The sequence below is a fragment of the Sturnira hondurensis genome, unplaced genomic scaffold, assembly GCF_014824575.4.
Source record: "Sturnira hondurensis isolate 20B ecotype Veracruz unplaced genomic scaffold, ASM1482457v3 Scaffold0006413, whole genome shotgun sequence".
NCBI classification, from domain to species: Eukaryota; Metazoa; Chordata; class Mammalia; order Chiroptera; family Phyllostomidae; genus Sturnira; species Sturnira hondurensis.
This window is the reverse complement of record NW_028079044.1, coordinates 53031969-53051000: the sequence shown is the minus strand read 5'-3', so window position 1 is coordinate 53051000 and position 19032 is coordinate 53031969. Positions and strand designations below refer to the sequence as shown.

The following is a 19032-nucleotide window of genomic DNA, read 5'->3' as shown; positions in this document are numbered from 1 at the left end:
CCTGAGCCTGTGACTGCTGCTTACTCTGTGCTGGGTCTGGGACCCAGGGGCTGTCCCCGTGCTCAGCTGCTGGTGGCCCAGCTTGATGGTTCTGTCCAGGTGTGACCAGGACCCAGGTGTGGGCGGTGCATGAGCAGAGGCCTGCTGGGACGGGGGACGTGGTCTGGGTGCAGTGGGTGCAGCGGCGGGAGGGGCAGGAAGGGGTGCGGTTAGACAAGAAGTTTATTGTCTCTAGAAGGAGTGACGGTTGCGGTCCCACTCACAGTGTGACTGCCTGAGGCTCCTTGGACATAGGCAGCCGGGACCAGGGAGAGGTTGGCCAAGGAGACAGAGCAAGTTGGAGCCAGAGTCAGGACTGGAGCCACCGTCCGGCCTTGCCTGGGCTGGTCCTGCCCCTCACCGGGCCTGGGACAGCCTGTTCAGGACAAGAAACCTTGTGCAGGGGGGAGCTGCCACTTCCAACACGGAAGCGTTCATTCCCCATCAGGGACCAGGGGCTGCGTTGGTTCTCTGGTCTGTGCAGGCAGAGGCCCCTGGACGGGAGGCGTGCCCAGTCTGGGGGGGAGAGGCAGTGGCATCTGCCACCCCCCTCCTGGAGCGGTGTACCACCCAGCGTGGCAGAGAGGGAGGCAGGGCCCAAGCTGGGGTGGGCAGACAGGGGCACCTGCAGGGCGAGGGAGGGTGCTCACAGCAGGGCCCCCAGGAGGGCGAGGCCCAGTGGGAGCAGCGGCGCCCACCACAGGGCCCAGGGCTGCCCCGGGTCCGGGGGTGCCTGGTTGCAGAGGCTGTGGTTGCAGCAGTGCCGAGTGACCCTGCCATGCGCCTGGGCTTCTGAGTGCCACTGGTGCACCCGGTCGGCGCTGGGGCACCGGGGGGCGCAGCGCTTGCTGAGAGAAATCTTCACCCTGGAGTCTGTGGAAGGGAGCAGGCAGGTGGGCTCTGGGGCACCGTGGGGGGTGCCGCCCCCCAGCCAGGGCCCTCACAATCGGAGGATGGCCAGCCGCCCTACCAGACAGCTCCTTCGCCCGTCACAGCCCACACCCTGCAGGGCCCAGGGGCAGGGCTGCCCAAGGTCACCTTGGAGTCACAGCAAAGGCAAGGTCCAGGTCTGACCCTGTGGGCAGCTCTGACCTGAAACACACTGGTCTGGCCACCCTGGGCAGCCCAGGGCCTTTGAGGGAGGAGCAGAGCAGAGAGGACAGGGACGAGGCCACAAAGGCCCTGTGCCTGCTTAGGCCCCTGCCCCGCTCTCCCGACTGCTCCTTTGAGGACACGGCAGAGGTGGAAGGAACCGTGGGGGGAGCAAAGCACTCGGAAGGACCAGAGCTGTCGGGGAAAGGCCACCTGGGGAGGGACTAGCGCTGCTTGCTTCCCACCGCACCGCTCGGCATGTGCAGGTCAGGATGAGTCCCAGGGCATGTGGCGTGACGGGACCGGTGGAGGATGCCGCCCCCTCTCAGGGGAGAGGGCCCCTGGGCCCCAACCTTGAGCAGCTGCCCACCCCCCCCACCCCCGCCCTGCCCCAGGGCTCAGGGGGCACATCTCTCGGCAAAGATGGTGGGCAGTCGAGAGTCGGGCTGAGAACCCTCCCAATCCCCAGCCTCCTGGCTCCCAGGAGGCACCACACACGGCCTCCAGCCCCCAGTTCAGGCTGAGAAGCTGTGACGTCGCCCTCGGGCTGGGTGGCCGGTAAAGAAAGCAAAGCCGGGAGGAAAGGCAGCAACACTTGGCCAAAGCACTGCTGCCCCTGCCGGCCATCCGCATGTCCCTCCTCTCAGTGTTGAACAGGGACAGGCAGTCACCGTGGATCGGGACGCGTGGGACGGGACCAGGAGGGGGTCTGGGTCTCGTGGGCGCACCAGTCCACCTCGAATTCTAACAGAAAGGTGAAGGTGGAAGGGGGCGAGCTTGGTGCCGGGCGCCGGCATGGTGGAGGCAGCGGGCAGAGCCCCGTCTGCTGGTACCCACACTTGTCACCGGGGCCTGCACTTTTGGGGTCAGCCCCAGGAAGCCCAGTGATGGAGCAACATGCGTTCTGGCACTGAGACCGGAAAGGCAGGCACCGGAGGCCCCAGGGGCGTTGTGGGGAGCTGACCTCAGAAGGCCGCCCCTCGGGCCCACAGAGGAGGCGGCTTTGCTGTAGCTGGCAGGTCCCCAGGGGCTGTGCACCTGGTCCTCGGAACCAGCAGACTGAATGCGGATCCTCAGAGACCAGGTGGTCTGTCCCCCTCCCGCTGTCTCCGGCCATTTGTGTCCTTCTGGTGACTTGCCAGTGACACGTTCTGATCTGAGTTTATAATCCCCTGTAAGGCTTGTTTATGAAGCAGAGTCCTAGCAGGTGCTCGCACAGTCAGCCCTGAGGGCGGATGGCCAGGTGAGCAGCAGGTGGGGCCGGCAGGTGGCAGGTCCTGCGGGCAGCGTCGGCTCCCACAGCCAAGCCTCTCGCCTGTCTGCTCTCCCGTCAACTCAGGGACACCAGAGCCTCTGCCCGCTGACAGGTCCTAGGGGAGTGGCACTGAGTGACAGAAGTACTCCAAACGGAGGAGGGGACGGGTGGCCCCGATTCAGAGACCCTGCTGCAGGAGAGAGCTGCGCCCCCACACCACGCCCCGCAAAGCCAGCGCCATCAGGGAGAGTCCGCGCTGCCCCCGCCAACCCCCCCACCCCGGGACTCACGTAGAAAGAAGCTCACCGCGTGAGAGACGCAGACGCGGTCCGTGGGGGAGCAGGCGGTGGGCGAGCACAGCGCCGCGCTGGCGACTTTGAAGCACTGGTAGCAGGTCAGGTTCCTGCCTGCGGGGCAGCCCCAGGGCCGCGCTGGAGCGGGGCCACACCCGCCAGAGCTCTCGGTGGGCGGGTGGAAAGAGCCCCCACAGGTGTCCGGTCGCTAGGCCCGGAGCCCCCGAAGCCCCTCACCGCCTCTGGCCCGCCCAGCCCGCCCCTTACCTGGCTGCGAGGTGCCGCCCACAAACCGCTGTGGGGCAGCCCCAGGGCCGCGCCCCAGCAGGCCTGCGTCCCAGCCCACCAGCAGGGCCCACAGTGCTAGAAGCGTCCCCTCCATCACGCGTGGGGCTGCAGGGGCACCACAGAGAAGGAAGTTTCGTCCCGAGCACCCCCAGCAGCACCACCCCTCCCCTCTGTCCTTCAGTGGCCCGCCTCCCAGCCCCCTGACCCTCTGGCTGCCCCTCCCCGCAGAGCGCCTGGTGTGGGGGCCCGTGCGCGCTCCCTCCGCAGCCCCCACCCTAGGGAGAGCCTCCTGGGGTCTGGGGTGGCCGCCTCCACTGACACCGGTTCCAGCTGGAGCAGCAGGTGGGGCTGGGACTCTCCGGGGGGAGCCACATTGTGGGCTCCAATGCACCCTTCTTTCCCTCGAGCCAACCTTCTCGAGGCGGGGCCTGGTTCTCTCCACGGGACACGGGGGGCCGGATTGGGTCCCTGCCTCTGGGCCTGTGGGTGGCTGAGCAGAGAGGCCCCTGGCAGGTGCGGCAGGAAGCAGCCTGGTGGTCTGGGGGTGGGGAGAGGTGGAGAGCTCGAAGGGCGGGGGCGGGGGCAGGGGGTCATTCGAGCGAGAGAACAGGTAGCCTTTGGACAATCGGTGATGACACGAAGGGCAGCCCAGTGCCAGAGACTCAGAGCGGGACCGCGAGCAGGAACCCAGGAAAGGAAACGCTCGAGGGCCTGGAGGGGCGGGGCGAGGCAGGCGGGAAGGAGGAGGCGAAGGGGCTTCTGGTGGAGGAAATCTTGATTGTTTTCAGTCTTTGTGAGTGCTGGGGGCCCCTTTCCTGTGGGAGGGGTGGTCTGGGAGGGCCCAAGGCTGGGGGAAGTCTCTGAGCTTAGGCCAGCGGCAATCAGCAGCCTCCCAAAGAGAAGATGCCACCCAGGCCCTGCAGTTCCCACAGGTCCTACAGAGGGGGCCCGCCCCCCACTCCCCACACCACCCATGCACGCAGCTCCCACCTCACCTTCCAGGCCCCACCAACTCTTGCCTTTGCCCTGTCTTTCATTCTTGCTCCTCAGGAGCCTGTCCTTGAGGGGCCCCTGTTAGAGTCAGTGACACTTGCTCACACAGAGAGGGCTCCTGCTGCAGTGGGTGGTGCTGGGGGCCTGTGCAGCAGTCTGGCAGCTGGGGACACGCAGCCAAGGGGCATAGGGGTCGGCGAAGGAAAGTCACTAAGAGGAGGCATGGGGCGGGGTAGCTAAACGGACCTTCCAGGACCCTCGCTGAAGGCAGGTCAAGTGTCCAGCTTGACCAGGGTGGGGACGAGGAGCTAGTCAGATAGCCTGAGTGGGGGCTTTTCCCCTAAAACTGGAGGAGGGTGCAGGTGTGGTGCATGCATGGATGGGTGCACGGAAAGGGCAGGGATGGAATGAGGAGTGGGCAAGATGGAGGACCGACAGCCCCCTCGACTTTCGTGCCCCCGCCCCCCTTCAGGAGCCGGGCGCTTTCTGCCTCGGGGCCTGTTTTCTTCACGCCTGCCCGGAGTTCCAGGAAATGGAAACCAGAGGCTCCCTGAGCCCACACCCTCCTCCCCCATGAGTCAGCGTGAAAAATCTCCTCCCCAGACTCGGTTTCCTCTCCCCCCAACAGCAGCCCCCTCCGGCCAAGCCCTGTACTCTTCCCTGAGGGACCCCAGAGCCCCCTTTTCTCTGTTGGACAGGGGGAGGTGGCAGCCTCATCCCAGTCCCCAGGCAGATCCGAAGGGAGGTGTCAGCTCTTTGGCTGCAGCCCAAGGTCTTTGGCCGCGTGGATGTCACAGAAGCAGCAGGTTTCTTGGAAGAAAAGGAGAGAAGGGACTGCACCGAGGAGCACACAGGGCTGGAGGGTCCCTGGAGTGGCAGGGGGGCCAGGGCAGCGCCAGCTCAGGAGGGGGGGGCTCGTGCGTCCTGGGCTCCCTAGGGGTGGAGGGGAACAGAAATCGTCCCCCCAGATGTGCCTCTTATTCCAGTCTGGTTATTTTTAACGAAGAGCAGATGCTGAAGAGGCCCTGAGTGCGGGTGCCCTTTGGTGAGAGGTTCGGGTTTGCAGGGGGACCTCCAGGGGTGAGGGGTCTCCTCTTCACGGTGCTTTTCCAGCCCCACACTCACAGTCCCGCACTCACGTCTTCTGGGGCGCTTACCTGGGGATGGCATTGAAGGGGTGGTGTGGGCCGTTTCGAGGAGCCCCTCAGTTTTCGGGGTTCTCTCCCGAGCACACATGAGGCACCCGCGTCATTGAACTTCTGTCGGTTTTCCTCCCATTGTCCTGCCCTTCATCTGGGATCTCAGCCAAGAATCTGGCAGGGCAGGGGGAGCACTGCTTTCCTCCCCACAGGGGCCTTTGCCTCCCCTGCTTGGGGGTCTGGTGGGTCCTCAGAGGGTGCGGCGAAGGCGGGGCCGGCGCCCACCCCTTGGCGTGGCCTGGTCCATCCCTGCTTTCCCGGGGCCTGGGTCTCCCCTTCTGCTGGGCAGCCCCTTCCACAGCCCCACAGGGACCACAGTCCTCACCAGGCCATGGAGCTGCAGCCAAGGACACATGGGCTCCTGGGAACCCTATTCTGGTCTCACCGCCCCAGCTGGCAAGGGGCCAGGGCTGGGAGCGGGGGACCTGCATCGAGGGCAGCCTGGGGAGCGGTGATGCTTAGCCCCCTCGAGGCACAGGCAGGAGGCTCTGGCACAGTGTCCCACCTGGTGCCCCAACAGAAGTTGGGGAGGCAGGGTGGAAGGCCCTCCTGCCCAGTTTTTGCAGTCCTGGGGGAAGGGCTTGTGGGACCTACAAAGGGAGACCTCTCCAGAGGGGATTCTGGAGGCCGGAAGACGGAGCTCTGGGGTCAACCACAGACCCCAACAGGAAGAGGCGGGACTTCAATCTCCAGCAGGAAGTGCCCCTGCTGCTGCAGCAGGGGAGGGTTTTCTCCTCGCCTGGCAACAGACTCAGCCAATGAGAAACCTCCTCGACTCAGCCTGGAGGTTGTGAGGACAGGGGACTTAGTGGAGTCCTCTGGTCAAGCTGGCAAATTGTTGAAACCAGGCAGGCAAAGGAGTACGTAAGCAACTCTGCTCTCTCTTTAACTGCCTGGGAACTTAAACTTTCGAAGTCTCCAGTCATGCTGGCACATCTCTGTCCATCCATCCATCCATTCATCTTATAGATACCCGCCCCCCTCCATCTCCTCCTGGAGGACTTAGGAAGGAAGGTTCCTGTACCCAGGCTGCCTGAGGCCACCCAGCATCTGGGAGGTCACCATCTCAGACCAACCTGGAAGCTAAGAAGGCCGGGCTGATTCTTTGCAAAAACACCCCAAGCTTTTCCTTCCCTTCCGGAACACAGTGGGCTTGGCTGGGCTGCGTGTCCCGGATGCAAACCCCGAGGCCTGTGACACACTTGTCAACATTCACTTCTGGCCAAAGTCTCCCAGCTCCTGCGTGCTGTTCGGACAGCAGTGTCGTACTCAGGACCCCAGTGGTCCTCGAGGGGCGTTTTGTTTAGGACGGCCCCTCCACCCGCCCCCTTTTCTCTGCGAAATAGCACTCCGCCCCTTTGCTCTCCAGATACGGCTGTGGGTTCCCTGCAGCTTGCGCATTCCGAACCTCAACGCCTCTGCTATTCCTCAGTGAACCCATTTTGCTGGTAAAATAACTTGCTGTTTTACTATTTCAGGTCAACAGGCTGTGTACTAGCAGGGAGAGATTCAGGACTTCGGCCCCCCAGGGAAGGGCGGAGGGTCACTTGCTGGGGGGTGTCTGTTGCCCCCATCTCTCCGGGTCAGGAGCTGTGTCTCTCCAAGGCCCTCAGGTGAGGAGGAGGCAGTCAGATGCAGCCCCTGCGCAGGTAAGAGTGCCGGAAACACACCCTTCCCACCTCTGAGCCCCGTCCTGCCCCTGCTTGGGTTCTGGCCTGAGCATCCGTGCTACCAGCATCCCAAGTCCTGGGCCCTGGCCGGGCTCCACAATGTCCTTCCCTCAGTCACGGTCGCAGAGACTGCTGGCGAGGGACCTGGAGCGCAGTCTCATGGCTGCAGGGTCCGTGCGGCACACTTGCAGGCGGGCAGTGGGGGCTCTGTCTGGAGCGCCCTGCCTAGTGGAAGCGGGGCCGGGGCAGTCAGGGACCAGTGCGGCTGGGCTCAGACTCAGCCTGGTCCCAGGACGGGTGGCTGGCTACTCTTCGCTGGCTGACTCAGTATCCATGCGGGCCTATGAGCTTCCTGGAAGAGGGTTCCTGAGGCTGGCGGCAGGCAACAGAGAGGCTGGGGGAAGACGGGGGGAAGGGGAGTGGTCCTGGGCGGGGAGGAGGGGGAGAGGCTCTGAGGAAGGAGCCCTGTCAGAAGGGGTGGGCTCTTTCTGTCCAGTATTACGGAGAGGTTCCGGGAGAACCCCACCCCAGGCACAAAAGCAGGGCAGCCAGGCCAGAGACTGGGAAGCAGAGTGACCACTGTTTGAAGGACCCCTAGGGGTGGGGGTGGGGAGGGAGGGCTCCGGGCTGCAAGGCCAGCCTCCCCCACGCTGTCTCCAAGGGGTGAAGGCAGATGCCATCTGCACACAGGCCTCAGGGTTCCTGCCCACCTGATGCCGAGTGTGGGCGCCCAGGGTGCAGCAGCCACGCTTGCTCAATCAGCCTCTGTCCCCACCCCCTCCACTCCCACCCGGACCTATAACCTCGGGCACTTCCCACTTCCTGCCACGGGGTTGAGTACCTTCCACCTGAAAACGTCAGAGTCTCTTGTCCCGTTCTGACATCTCCGAGGCTGTCCTTCCCAAATCACCCTTGTGAGGTTACTTCCTAGGAAGGTCCCAGAAGACTCCCCGGGGTGGGGCTTGCAGGGCCTGCCAGGCCACTCCTGCCCCATGTCCCTGAAGCATGTCTTGGGCACTGCCCACCTCCGGGGGCAACGGGCAGATGCTAAGGACTGGGAGGCAGAGGTTCAGCGCCTGGCAGGGCTGTACTTCCAGTTGTGGTCACCACTGGGTCAGTGGGAGGCTGGACCGCGGGACTGCCCTTCCTCCTGGAGGCAGGGCCGGGGAGCCACCTGGGAGGGACAGGGGCTCTCTGGGCCTGCTGCGAGCCCCATCCCACAGGACATGCCTGTTCACCCCCATAGACCCCCACCGTGGGTGGAGGCAGGGAAGTGGGGGCTGTCACCCAGGCACTGAGACCAGGGAGTCCAGACCCCTGACCAGTGTGCCCAGCTGGACAGCACTGTGCCTGGTCCCTCACCACCACCTGGGCAGATGCCAGGGCGGTGCCCTAGACAAGCTTTCCTTCCCCCTCCCCTCTACTCCGCCTCCAGGGTCTCCACACCCCTCCCCTCCCTACCGCTCCTCCCACACGCTGCCGAACCTAGGAAACCGAAACTCTCGAGCCCTGGGTTTCTCCTCCCACCAACTTTGCTCCCTCCCTGCAGGGACCTGGCGCCTCATCGAGCGCCCCTGGAGGTCGGGCTGCTTCCACCATGCCCTAAGGGGACTTGGTCCTCGCCTAAAGCAGATGGAACCCTGGGCCTCAGGGTCACAGACCCAGCAAGGCAAGTGGCTGCAACCTCCGCGCCCATTTCCACTTAGCAACTTGGGGACAACTCTGTAGCTGTGGGAAGAGGGATGACCCAGGAGTGTCACTGGGAGAGCAGCCGGTGCCCAGCTGCAATCAGCACGAACAGAGTGTCGTGTTGCACAGGTGGCCTGCCCCAGGGCTCCCCCAGAGTTCATTCCAAATTCCTGACGGAGACTTCCCTGTCCACCAGTGCAGCTTCCTGTTGCTGGGCCTGGCCTCAGTCCCTCCTGCAAAGCTGCCCGTGGTTTGAGTGGACAGCGTGGCTCCCGAGTGTCACGTGAGGACCCAGAACTCAAAGCCGTGGGCTCCTGTGATGACATCACCTGTGTTCCAGGGGTCACCTGTGGCCCCTGAGTTTGTCTGGTTTTCATGTGTTCACTGTCTGTGGCACAAGCAGGCTGCTCCAAAGTTGGCTGGGACTGCGTCCCCTCCCCCTTGTCTGCGCGCTGGGTGGGCTGCTGACCCCCTGGGGCAGACCCTCCTCCGGGCGGCCTCTCTGGGGCTGTTTATTGTTTGTCACTCTGGCTCCGTGGGCGTGCCAGCCCCCCTCGGTGGCTGTGGTGATGAGGACACTGTTTTGGTTCCACAGTGACCGCTCTGTGCAAAGGTCCTCCCTGGCTGCTGACCTCAGGGGCCCTGGGAGACAGGCTAGAATCTTGAGCCTCTGTGGTGACAACTGTCCCACATCCCTGGATAGGGCTGCTCAGGCCCTGGACACAGGCATACTGTCTGGCCCGCCTGGAATGACCAGGACTGCGCCACTGCCCGGAGGAATGAAGGGTTGAACCCCCGCCAAGCACCCTCATCCACTCACCCTCCGTCTCCCACTCCCTGGCCGTGAACACACATTGCCCAAGCATACCCCACCGGCTGCTGCCCTGGGCCTCCATCCTCGGGCCCCTGAAGACCATGACAGGTTTGCCAAGGGGGCATGGGCACACAGCAGGGATGGCTGGGGGCTTGGGAGCAGCACCCCGCCCCTCTAGCCAGGGTGTAAGGCCTCCTCCAGGGGAACCCTCCCCCTGCTCCCACAGGCCCTTGCGAAAGGTCTCGTTCAGCGCGTTCTGAGCTCCTGCCTGGCCAGCCAGGCCTCTCCCTCCTTCTTAGCCTGACTGACCCCAACATCCTGGCCCCAAGGCCCAGGTCCCCTCACGCTTTCCCCTGTCCAACCCCACTCCTCCCTGTGTGCGGTCTTGCCTCCCTCCCAGCTTCCTGTGCCGCCCCGCTCAGCTGGGAAAGTGGATGTGAAAGACACGAGGGGAGGTCCCCTTCTAGGCCTCACGGGCAGCTAGCTGTGGACTCGGGGGTCCCCTCCCCGCGCTGTCCCCAAGTGGGCCTCAGGGAAGAGGAGGACAGCAGGGGAATCCCCAGGCACCCGGCGGGGATGGGGGTTTCCAGGCAGTTACGGAGCAGGAAGGGGAGGGGGCATCTGTTTATTGGAGGCACAAAGCAGCAGGAGGGCCCTGGTGTGGGGGTGAAGGGTGGGGGTCAGATGGGGCCACAGCTGGATTTGGGGTGGGAGCTGAGTCCTGGGCCCTGCAGCCTGGACCTGGAGGCTGCTGTGGAAGTGAGTGGGATGCGGGGTGCGGAGACTCCCATGGGTGGGCTCTTGTGCTGGAGCTTGGGGCTCTCCAGCTGCTTACCCCCGCCTCTCCCCCAGCATGGCCAGCAAGACCACACAGACATGCCTTCCATACAGCTGGGTGGACCCGCAATCACAGCGTGCGCCCCCTTCGGAGACATAGTGCCACCAAACACATCTTACACGCCGCCGTCTGGGGTCGGACAGGGCCCAGAGTGGGACAGGCCCTGGGGCTTAGGCGCGCCTTGAAGTGGGTTCCGCAAGATCTGTTCTGACTCCTGGAGCTGCAGGCTCCAGGGGCCACTCGTCGGAGGAAGGTCACATCACCGACTCCGACTCTGGGGAGCTGGCCCCTCTGGGGGAGGGGGCAGGGGCAGGGAACAGGCCTGATGGTGGAGACTGAGGCTGAGGGAGCAGGATCAGGCAGAGACAGGGGCAGTTGGGGCCGGGTGGGGCTGGGCTTTCCTTCCTGAGCTGTGGGGGTCGGCAGGCACAGGTATCCTCGGTCAGGGTCCGAGACGCGGCAGAGCCACCAGCAGGCTGAGCAGGAGCCCAGCACCGAGCATGGCGGCGCTGGCCCGCAGCCCGCCATCGGCCGCGCTGATGTTGCACAGGGAACTCTGGCAGCAGTAGGTGCCCATGGATGCCACCCCGACGTTGATGTTGGGGGGGGCTGGGCAGACCGGGGAGCAGCCCTTGTTCAGGCTGTGGCCAAAGTCCACCATGTTCCCTGCACCAGGAAACAGGCTGTGAGTGGAGAGGCCGGGGGCTGGGGACCGGGGGCAGGGAAGGCCGGGCCTGCACTTACCAATGCCCGCGGCGGCAGATATAGTCACGCAGTAGTTGTCAGAGTTCGAGCAGATGGTGGGCTTCAGGCAGTAGAAGTTGCTTTTCTGGTTCGTGCAAGAGAAGCACATGAGGGAGTGAGCTGCGGAAGGAGGGGACAGGCTGCAGGGGACACCCGAGGGCAGGGCGTCAGGGCAGGAGGGGGCAGGGACACCTGGAGCGGGGAGAGGGGCCTCTTGGGTTGCATAGAACAGGTCCCTGGGAGATAGCCTGGAAGGGACCCCTGGGCACAGCTCCAGAGGGTGGGTAGGGTGTCCAGGTGAAGGGCACAGCCGCCCAGGGGGGCTCACCTGGCTCCACCCCCAGAAGGGCCACCAGGAGCACCGGCAGGAAGACTTTCATCTTGTCTCGGGCAGGCTCCCGTCTACGCCTCGCATGACCAGAACACCCCTGCTTCGGAGACACAGCTTGAGGGGGGTGGGACCCCGGCTCCCACTGGCACAAGGAGCCTGGGGACCCCACTTGAGGGGGGCAGGCTGCAACTTCTGGAACCCGGACAAGAATGTGGGGTCTTCCCACTTCCCCCACCCCTCACTCAGTGCAGACCCTTCTACTGAGGCCCTCCCCAGCCTGTGGCTGGCTGAGCTTGGGGGGTGGGGGGGCACAGGCACTTCTCCAGTGGTGGGTGCGTGGTGGGTGAGTCCGTGGGGCCGCCCTATGCCCTTTGACCCCTTGGGCAGTAGCAGTGGGTAGGAAAGCGCTTTCAGGTGACTAGCTGCGGTTTCTGTTCTGTTCCGCGGGAGGCCGGGTGTGGGAGGAGGGGCCTCCCGGTGCCATCTGCAGGGGCAGCTGGGGCGGGGGAGGCGGTTTTCAGGCCTTGGGAGGAAGAACGCCAGAGAGAGAGAACAAACAGACTTCGAAACGCCTGGTGTGGACTCTAAGAATGGGCCCCCAGGCTCTGCTGCCCAGCTTGGGCCTGGGCTGAGGCCTCGGGGTCAGCGGCGGGAGCTTCGGAAGCCCAGGCAGCTCAGGGAAAAAGCAGCCGGTTTCTGCCTCTTTCCTAAAGTGAGGTTTGGGTGTGGAGGAGCCCCGAGCTGTCCTCACAGCTGTCCCCGAAGCTCTGGTATGGGCGGCCACACTCAGTCATAGCCAGCATCCCGGCCTCCCCAGCCAGGCATCCAGCCAGGCATCCAGCCAGGCGGGTTGAGCCGCCCAGAGTGGATCCGCGTTAGCAGGGTCAGGCGAAGGGGCAGCCGGTGCGCTTCCAGCCACTGTCACCGGCCCGGACTCCCAACTCCCCCGTCAGGCTCACAGGCATCCCGTGACTCCGGTGGGCAGGAGAGGAGGAGCCTGTCCTGGTCCCCACTGGTGAGGAGGGACCAGGTAGCCTGGCGCAGGGGGCCTGGGCACCCAGGCATCTCACATATTTGCGTGATCTGTGCCAAACAGGGAGCAGCACCGCTGGCAGGGGTGGGCTCCGGTCCCGGGGTGACCGACCCCCTGAGGCAGTCCTCCCCGCCGCCGCCAAGACCCCAGCCTCTTCTCAGATCAGGAAAGCTCACCCCGCTTCCCCAGTGAGGGGGTCCCGGGGAACCCAGGTTTGGGTGATGCGTCCCCAGTGCCTGCGCAGCCCTGGACTGCCAGCCACGGAGGGCACCAGGCGGTGGTCTCCGCGAGCTCCCGCCTCAGATCTTTGGAAAGATTGGGCAGGCCTGAGGGGCTGGGAGCGCAGGCTCAGGCACGGGGCTGCGCCTACCAGCTCCCCGACACCCAGCCTTGCCCGGCCTCTTCTGCGCCTCGCCAGGCGGCCCCCTCGCTCGATCCCCTCCGCGCCCTACCGAGCATCTTGCGCGGCGCCCGGGCCTCCGTCCCCGCGCCCCCCAGCATGCACCGCTAGGGCCTGGCGACTCACCGCGCTGGACGCAGCTCCACCACTCGGCCGAGCAGCCCAAGCCAGACTGGGACGAAGCCTGCGGCGCGGGCGGTTAGGTGGGCGGGTCAGAGGCGGAGCCAGGGCCGGCGCGGGCGGGGCCGGACTTTCCGGTACAGGCGTGCGGGGGCCGGGGCGGAGAGGACCCACCTTCGGGCGCCTGCTCGCTGCCTCCCGATGTCGGGCCTGGGCGGAGGAGTGGGGGAGGGGCGCTCCCACTGGAGCTTGAATACCCACAAGTGGCCGGACGCCCGAGGGCCAGAGCCCCGCGCAGGGAATGCGTCCAAGGCAGAGGGCCGGGCAATAGTTGAACGACCTTCTGCGGAGCGGGGCGGGGTCGCTGAGGGGCAGGCCAGGGCTCATCTTGGGCTGGGCTGTTAGTCCTTCCACGGGTGGGGTGGGGTGCTGGTGACCAGACACACAGCGCGAGGCTGGAGGGGCCTCTGGTTTCTGTGGCTTCTGGGCAGTGTTGTGGGCAGCCACCGCCGCCAGCTGGACAACCCTTTGCAGGCCCTGGACGCCCCTCCCCGGGGTGCGGAGCCTCCTCCTATGAGGCCCCCACCCGGGCCAGGACCCTCTGCCCGGGAGGGACCCCAGCCTTCTGCGTGCTCGAGGGAGCTGCTCAGTCTGCAGCTAGGGGTCCGCTCACAAAGCCAGCCTGCCCTGACCCTACGCATAGGACGCACAGGCCTGACCAGTGCCCAGGTGGCCATCCAGAGTGCCTTGTCTGTCAGCGCACACTCACCACGCACCTGCTGTGCACAGCCTGGCCTGGGCCTGACCCCCACCCCATGGGGCTGGCTTGCAGTCCAGCTGGCACATCTCAGTGGGTGGCTGTTGTGGCCACATACTCTGCTGCCCTCTGAGGGCCCTATAGTTTGTCCCACTGTGACCCTGTGGCCCCTCCTTTCCACACAGACCTTAACATCTGACTGTGGGCTCTGGCCCCAGGTGCCAGAAACCCCAGGAGTTCCAAAGGCCCCTGGCCAGGGCCTGCAGAGCTGATGTGCCTTGTGATGGGCAGCTCAGACTTGCTGTGGCCTGGACGTCCCAAACCCTGGGTGCCCGCTGCACTCCCCCCCCCCCAAGCCGCTATGGCCCTGCTGGGGAGGAGGGCCCTGTCCCTGGGTCCCTGACACCAGGGAGGCAGGTGAACTCTCCAGGGGTGCTCTCTGGCCCCCTGGGTCACACACACACCCTTAGAAGTGGTTGCCTGGGTCTCTGCTGGAACCATGCAGTGACATTTGGGGTGTGGCTGGTGCAAGAGCCACTGAACCGTCCTCTCAAGGTCCAGAGTTCTGTGGCCCCTGAGGTGGAGTTTGGTGTTGAGGTTGGTACAGATCTGAAACTTTCTCTCCATCTCCCCCTGGGAGGGTCAGAGTCCATCCCAACGCACCCAGAGTCTCTGGGGCCGCCTTCCACTGGCGGCCCTTCCTCTCCTTCAGCGAGGGGCAGGGCGGCTTTGTAGTCTGCGCCCCCAGAACGGCTCTCTGAGAGGGGCTGGCGGCATGCTCCCATTGGTTGGGGTATTTTTTCCAGATCCACAGGCCACTTATGTAAATGAGGGGTTGACCTAGTGGGACCTTAAGCAGCTTCAGAGTGGAGACCTCCCTTGTACGATCCTCTTGGTTAAGGAGCCACCTGGGAATGGCAGGTAGCGACCTGGAGGCCTGCTCTAGCGGCTGGTGGATGGAGAAATGGAGCGGGGCTCCCTTACTGCAGTTCCCGGGGGTGGGAGGGCCTATGCATGGGGAGACGGTGCTGCTCCTAGGCACCAGCCCCGCATCCCCGCGTCTCGGCCAGGCAGTGGCCTACCAGGTCCCATCTGCCCCCACGTTCTCAGCACCCCCATCGTTTCGCCGGAGGCCTCGCTGGGCAGCCCCCACCTTCCCGTCTGAGAGCGGGGCCTGCGTCCTAGTCCCCGGTGCTAGGCCCCTTCTGCGGCCTTCGCGCGCCCTCTCGAGTCCAAAGTGCGCATAGCACCCTGATGCGGGCTGAGAGGTCCTGGCCAGTCCACCCCGGAAGGCGGTGGTCAGTCAGCCGGCTGGCTCTCCAATATCCGGGACGCTCCGTGGATCCGGGACCCGGCCAACTTCATTCTTTCTCTGTAGCTGTTTCGCTCTTCGAGGTCTCTGGGCCGTTCCTCCTCTGGGCTCTGGTCAGGTCCCTGTGCCCCCACACCCGACCTGCAGCCTCGGGGTGCCTGCCCTCTCACGAGCAAATCTGCTTCAAGCCGTGCAAGGTGTCCTGGGGAAGAGACCCGCCGTGGAGACCCCGCAGCGGTCCCTCTGGGCAGTGGGCCTGGGTGCCCAGTCCGGTTCTGGCCCCAGGACCCTGCAGCTGGGCGTGTGGCCCAGCTAAGGGTGAAGAGCAGCCGGCAAAGGCCGGGACCGACCCTGTGCACCTGGGAGGCGGAAATCAGCTGTCTCTGGCCGAGGGGAGCCCAAGCGGCTGGAGGCTGGGCAGCCTCTGACACGACCTTCGCTTCCAGCAGCTTCACCCCAACACGTTCTCACCTCAACACGGTTCTGAGCCCTCGGCCTGGCCAGCGTGTTTCCCACCAGTAGAGGTCGCCCTTGAGCAGAGGGGGCGGAGCTCCCGCAGCCCCAGACCCAGGCCCCGGCTGAGCTCTGTGGCCGCCTCACTCGGCTAGCAGGGGGCAGCAGGTCTGGGTCAGAAAAGTCACCTGGGTCCAGCATCACCAGGCCTTTGCAGAGGAGGTGATTTGCAAATTCTATACCAGAAAATCCAGAAAACGAGGCCCTCCGCACCCCAAATGGGAAAGGAGAAAGTCAGGGAGGACGTCCTCACGCCTGGCTGTGGCCATGGGGAAGGAGCAGGCCTGCCCTCCGAGAGAGGCCCTGGTGGGTTCAGGAGCCTTTGAGGTTGCCGGCACTGTACTCTCCTGCACACCCTTTGTCCCTGGTCACCGGGCCTCCCGGTGGCTCCATACGCCACTCCTAGTCCCCGGCTGACTTCTCCGTGCCACTGAGAAAGGAGGCAGTGGGTGGGGAGAGAACAGCACAGGACGGATGGGGAGGGCGTCAGTGTTTGTGGTCTGGGAAGCCATGCCAAAGGACAGTGAGAGGTGCAGGGGCCATGCTGGCAGGGGGGCCCAGGGAAGACAAGCGGGGCCCTGAAGAGGGGAGAGCCTTCTGGCTGCCAGGCAGGGCCCAGCCCCTGCAAGGAAGGAGGGCAGAAGCCAGGAGCGGGGCAGGGGTGAACTTGGGGCTGGAGAGTGGGGGGAAGGGGGAGGCAGGGGACTGGGGCGGCTGAGGGCAGGTGCCCTTCTGCTCAGCACTGGCTGGGGAAGGGCGTGGGGCTGTAAACCTTCCCGACACAGACTTCCCTTTCCTGGGCACCAGGCAAGGGAACGGAAGTGGGAAAGTTTCAAAACGGCTTTGTGTAACAGCGTTTAATCTCCTGTCTGCCTTGTGGCTCTTTGAACTTGTCACCTGTCTGCTGCTGTAAGGGTGGCAACGCTGGGGAGTTGCCCTGAGACCCCAACCCTGACCCTGCCTCAGCCTGGGCCCCTGGACCCAGTGCTGTCTGCAGCTTGGGTGGGGCTCGTGCTGTGAGGTGGGGGTCAGCCTGGGTCAGAGGAAACACCCTGTAAGAAATGAATGTGTTTCTTATGAACAGTATATATGTAAATTGCTACTTGGTATTTTTCTTTCTTATTTTCTTGAACGTTTCACTTACTTATTTCTAGGAAAAGGGGAAGGGAGAGAGAAAGAGAGGGAGAGAAACAACAGTGTGTGGTTGCCTCTTGGCTGCCTCCTACTCGGTACCCAGAACACAGCTAAGGCCTGTGTCCTGACTGGGACTCGAACCAGCAACTCTCTGGTTTGTAGGCTGGCTCTCGATTCACTGAGCCACACCAGCCAGGGCTGTTACTTCGTATCTTCCTGTTCTACCCAGGTTACCTCATTCCCACTCTCTCCTTTATGTGAAACACTAATCCGAAGCCACTATACCGATTTCACCATCCACGGTTCTGAAAGCAATGAGGGAGCCCCCAGTTCAGGGCATTACTCCTTGGGATGACTTCTCGGGGTTTCCCACAGCGACTAGAAGGGCTTCCAGTGTAAGGAAAGCCTGAAGCTGCAGACAGGAGTTGAATGCTGAAGGGATGAGTGATCTGGGCCATGGAAGAGAGGATCTGACACCCGCACCCCACCCCCCCCCGTCCCCGGCTTCTCCCCTTGTGTGTGCCCTCATCCGTCTCCACAGCTGTGGGTGGGGGTCCCCAACAGACCCACTTGGGATGCGCTCACCTGCTTTAATGCTGATTCAATAACACAGGGTGTGTGTGGAGAGGTTTTCTGGGTTAGGAGGAGTTGTGTTTTTTTTTTTTTTTGTAGGTTTTATTTTTAGAGAGAGGGAGAGGAAGGGAGACACACAGGGAGAGAAACATTAATGTGTGGTGGCCTCTCACGCACCCCTGACTGGGGACCTGGCCTGCAACTGATGCACGTGACCCAACTAGGAATCAAACCAGCGACCAGTTGGCTCCCAGGACAGCACTCAGTCCACCAAGCCACACCTGCAAAGGTGGATGTTTGGGCTTTATTATGTTTCTCAGCACAGCAGTTTGTTTCTGGGTGTGACGCCCTCACAGAGGTCACCATCGCGGACATGGTCAAGGCGCTACTGCAGTCCTGCGGGTCCCGGACCTGTGGGCACCCTGTTCTCGCCCCTGTGCTGGCTGGGCCTGGGGAGGTGAGCCCTGTGGGCCCACGGCTTTGTCACAGTGGGGTCCCTGCTGCCCGCTCCCCTCCCCGGTAGGTGGAGGTCCTCAGGTGACCGAGGTCTGGCCCACAGGGGGAGACTAGGGATTTCAGCAGCCACCCCAGCCCTCTCCTGGCCCCCCCGTTCTCAGAAGTGCTGGGCAACCCACTCACTCAGGAAGGCAAGGTGACCTCGGGGGAGGGACCTGGGAGGGGCCAGGCCCCACGACTGGAGGGTGGAATTCTGTTTTCTCTCCCTGGGGACGGCCAGGGAGGGGGGCCTCACTGCTCCAGGTGCTCTTGTTTTGGGGGGGGCTGTGGCCACCCTGCCCCTCTGACCCCAGCCCCATCCCCTGTTGCCTTCAGAGACAAAGATGCCCCCTGTCTCGGTGCTGCTGTGGACAGGACCCAGCAGTCCCAGGGACAGACACAGGGTGCCGTCCTGGGAAGAGGAGACCGGGGGCCACCAGGGTTGGGCACACGGGGTGCCAGCCCTCACTGCCCCGTTGGTGTAGCGACCCCACCCTGCACATGTGCAGCACGCACACACGCTGCCCACCCGCACACGCCGCACACTACGCACACGCGCCAGCCCCCTACCCCCACACACGCACAGCTCTGACCCCAGACCCTCTGTGCGCCTCCCTCCAGTGGGCCCTGCAGCAGGGCCGTGGCAGGGAGGGGGGCCACCTCCCATCGTACAGAGAAGAGAGTGGGCCCCACTGTGCGGCAGGTCCTGGCGGGACAGACACTGAATCCAGGACGGACAGGAGGATCCGCTTGGACCAAAGTCAGCCGGCTCTCTCCAGGCTGCCGTTGGGCAGGTCTGTGGCCACTGGCCGCCCCAGTTTGGGCAACTGCAGAGGTGCCACCTGAGGCCTCACTCTGGCTGCACTTGGCTGCCCAGGTGTTTCTAGCTCACCAACAGGTGAGCCCAGCGAGTGTCAGCTGTCAAGAACAGGGGCGTTGATGGTGCACCAGGGGCCCAGGCCATGGGGGCTGAAGGCCCTGGGGGGAGCAGCGTGGAGTCTGAAAGCTGGGGAGGTCTGGATCGGCGGGAGGGGCACAGGTGGGGTCCTCCCGGGGTGAGGCTCTGGGCCAGGACGGAAGGTGCAGCGCCAGCTCCGGTCCAGGGCTCGGGTGGTGGTGGGCAGAGGGAGACGTGGACACGGTCCACGTGCGGTGGGTGGGTGTCACTCCCTGTGTCTGATCTGGGCCCTGTGGTCATGGAGGGAGGTGGCCATGTACGGGAGCTGGGCGGAGCGGATAGAGAAACTGGACTATTTTTGAAACTTCTTTGAAAGTGAGAACTCAGTTCAAAGTGAAAAATGTTTGAAAGTGGCCTGGGATGGGCATGGTCCAGCCGAGTGGTGCTGGGAAAGCCCAGCTCGGCAGCGTCTGTGGGGTCTTCCAGCCCTTCTGCCAGCAAGGCTCCCCTTCTCCCAAATTCACCCTGAGGCCCCATCGCCCAGGGTCACGG

The 19032-nt window shown here is 64.3% G+C and overlaps 2 protein-coding genes across 3 annotated transcripts; both read right to left on the bottom strand.

The window, feature by feature from the left end:
• Nucleotides 1-204: 204 nt before the first annotated feature.
• On the bottom strand, nt 205-17371 carry LY6L (lymphocyte antigen 6 family member L). 2 transcript variants are annotated; one of them, XM_037048985.1, is made up of 7 exons: nt 17359-17371; nt 4217-4221; nt 3380-3628; nt 2947-3072; nt 2677-2793; nt 690-912; nt 205-533 (listed from the first exon to the last, which is right to left on the bottom strand). In XM_037048985.1, exons 4-7 carry the CDS (start codon nt 3059-3061, stop codon nt 350-352), a joined length of 639 nt encoding a protein of 212 aa, XP_036904880.1. In that variant the 5' UTR covers nt 3062-3072; nt 3380-3628; nt 4217-4221; nt 17359-17371; the 3' UTR covers nt 205-349. The 2 variants fall into 2 exon arrangements, with proteins under 2 accessions (XP_036904880.1, XP_036904881.1); XM_037048986.1 differs by having other exon boundaries at nt 205-415.
• On the bottom strand, nt 9941-12911 carry LY6E (lymphocyte antigen 6 family member E). Its single transcript, XM_037048995.1, has 4 exons — nt 12805-12911; nt 11243-11342; nt 10915-11034; nt 9941-10836 (listed from the first exon to the last, which is right to left on the bottom strand). Exons 2-4 carry the CDS (start codon nt 11292-11294, stop codon nt 10613-10615), a joined length of 396 nt encoding a protein of 131 aa, XP_036904890.1. The 5' UTR covers nt 11295-11342; nt 12805-12911; the 3' UTR covers nt 9941-10612.
• Nucleotides 17372-19032: the final 1661 nt, after the last annotated feature.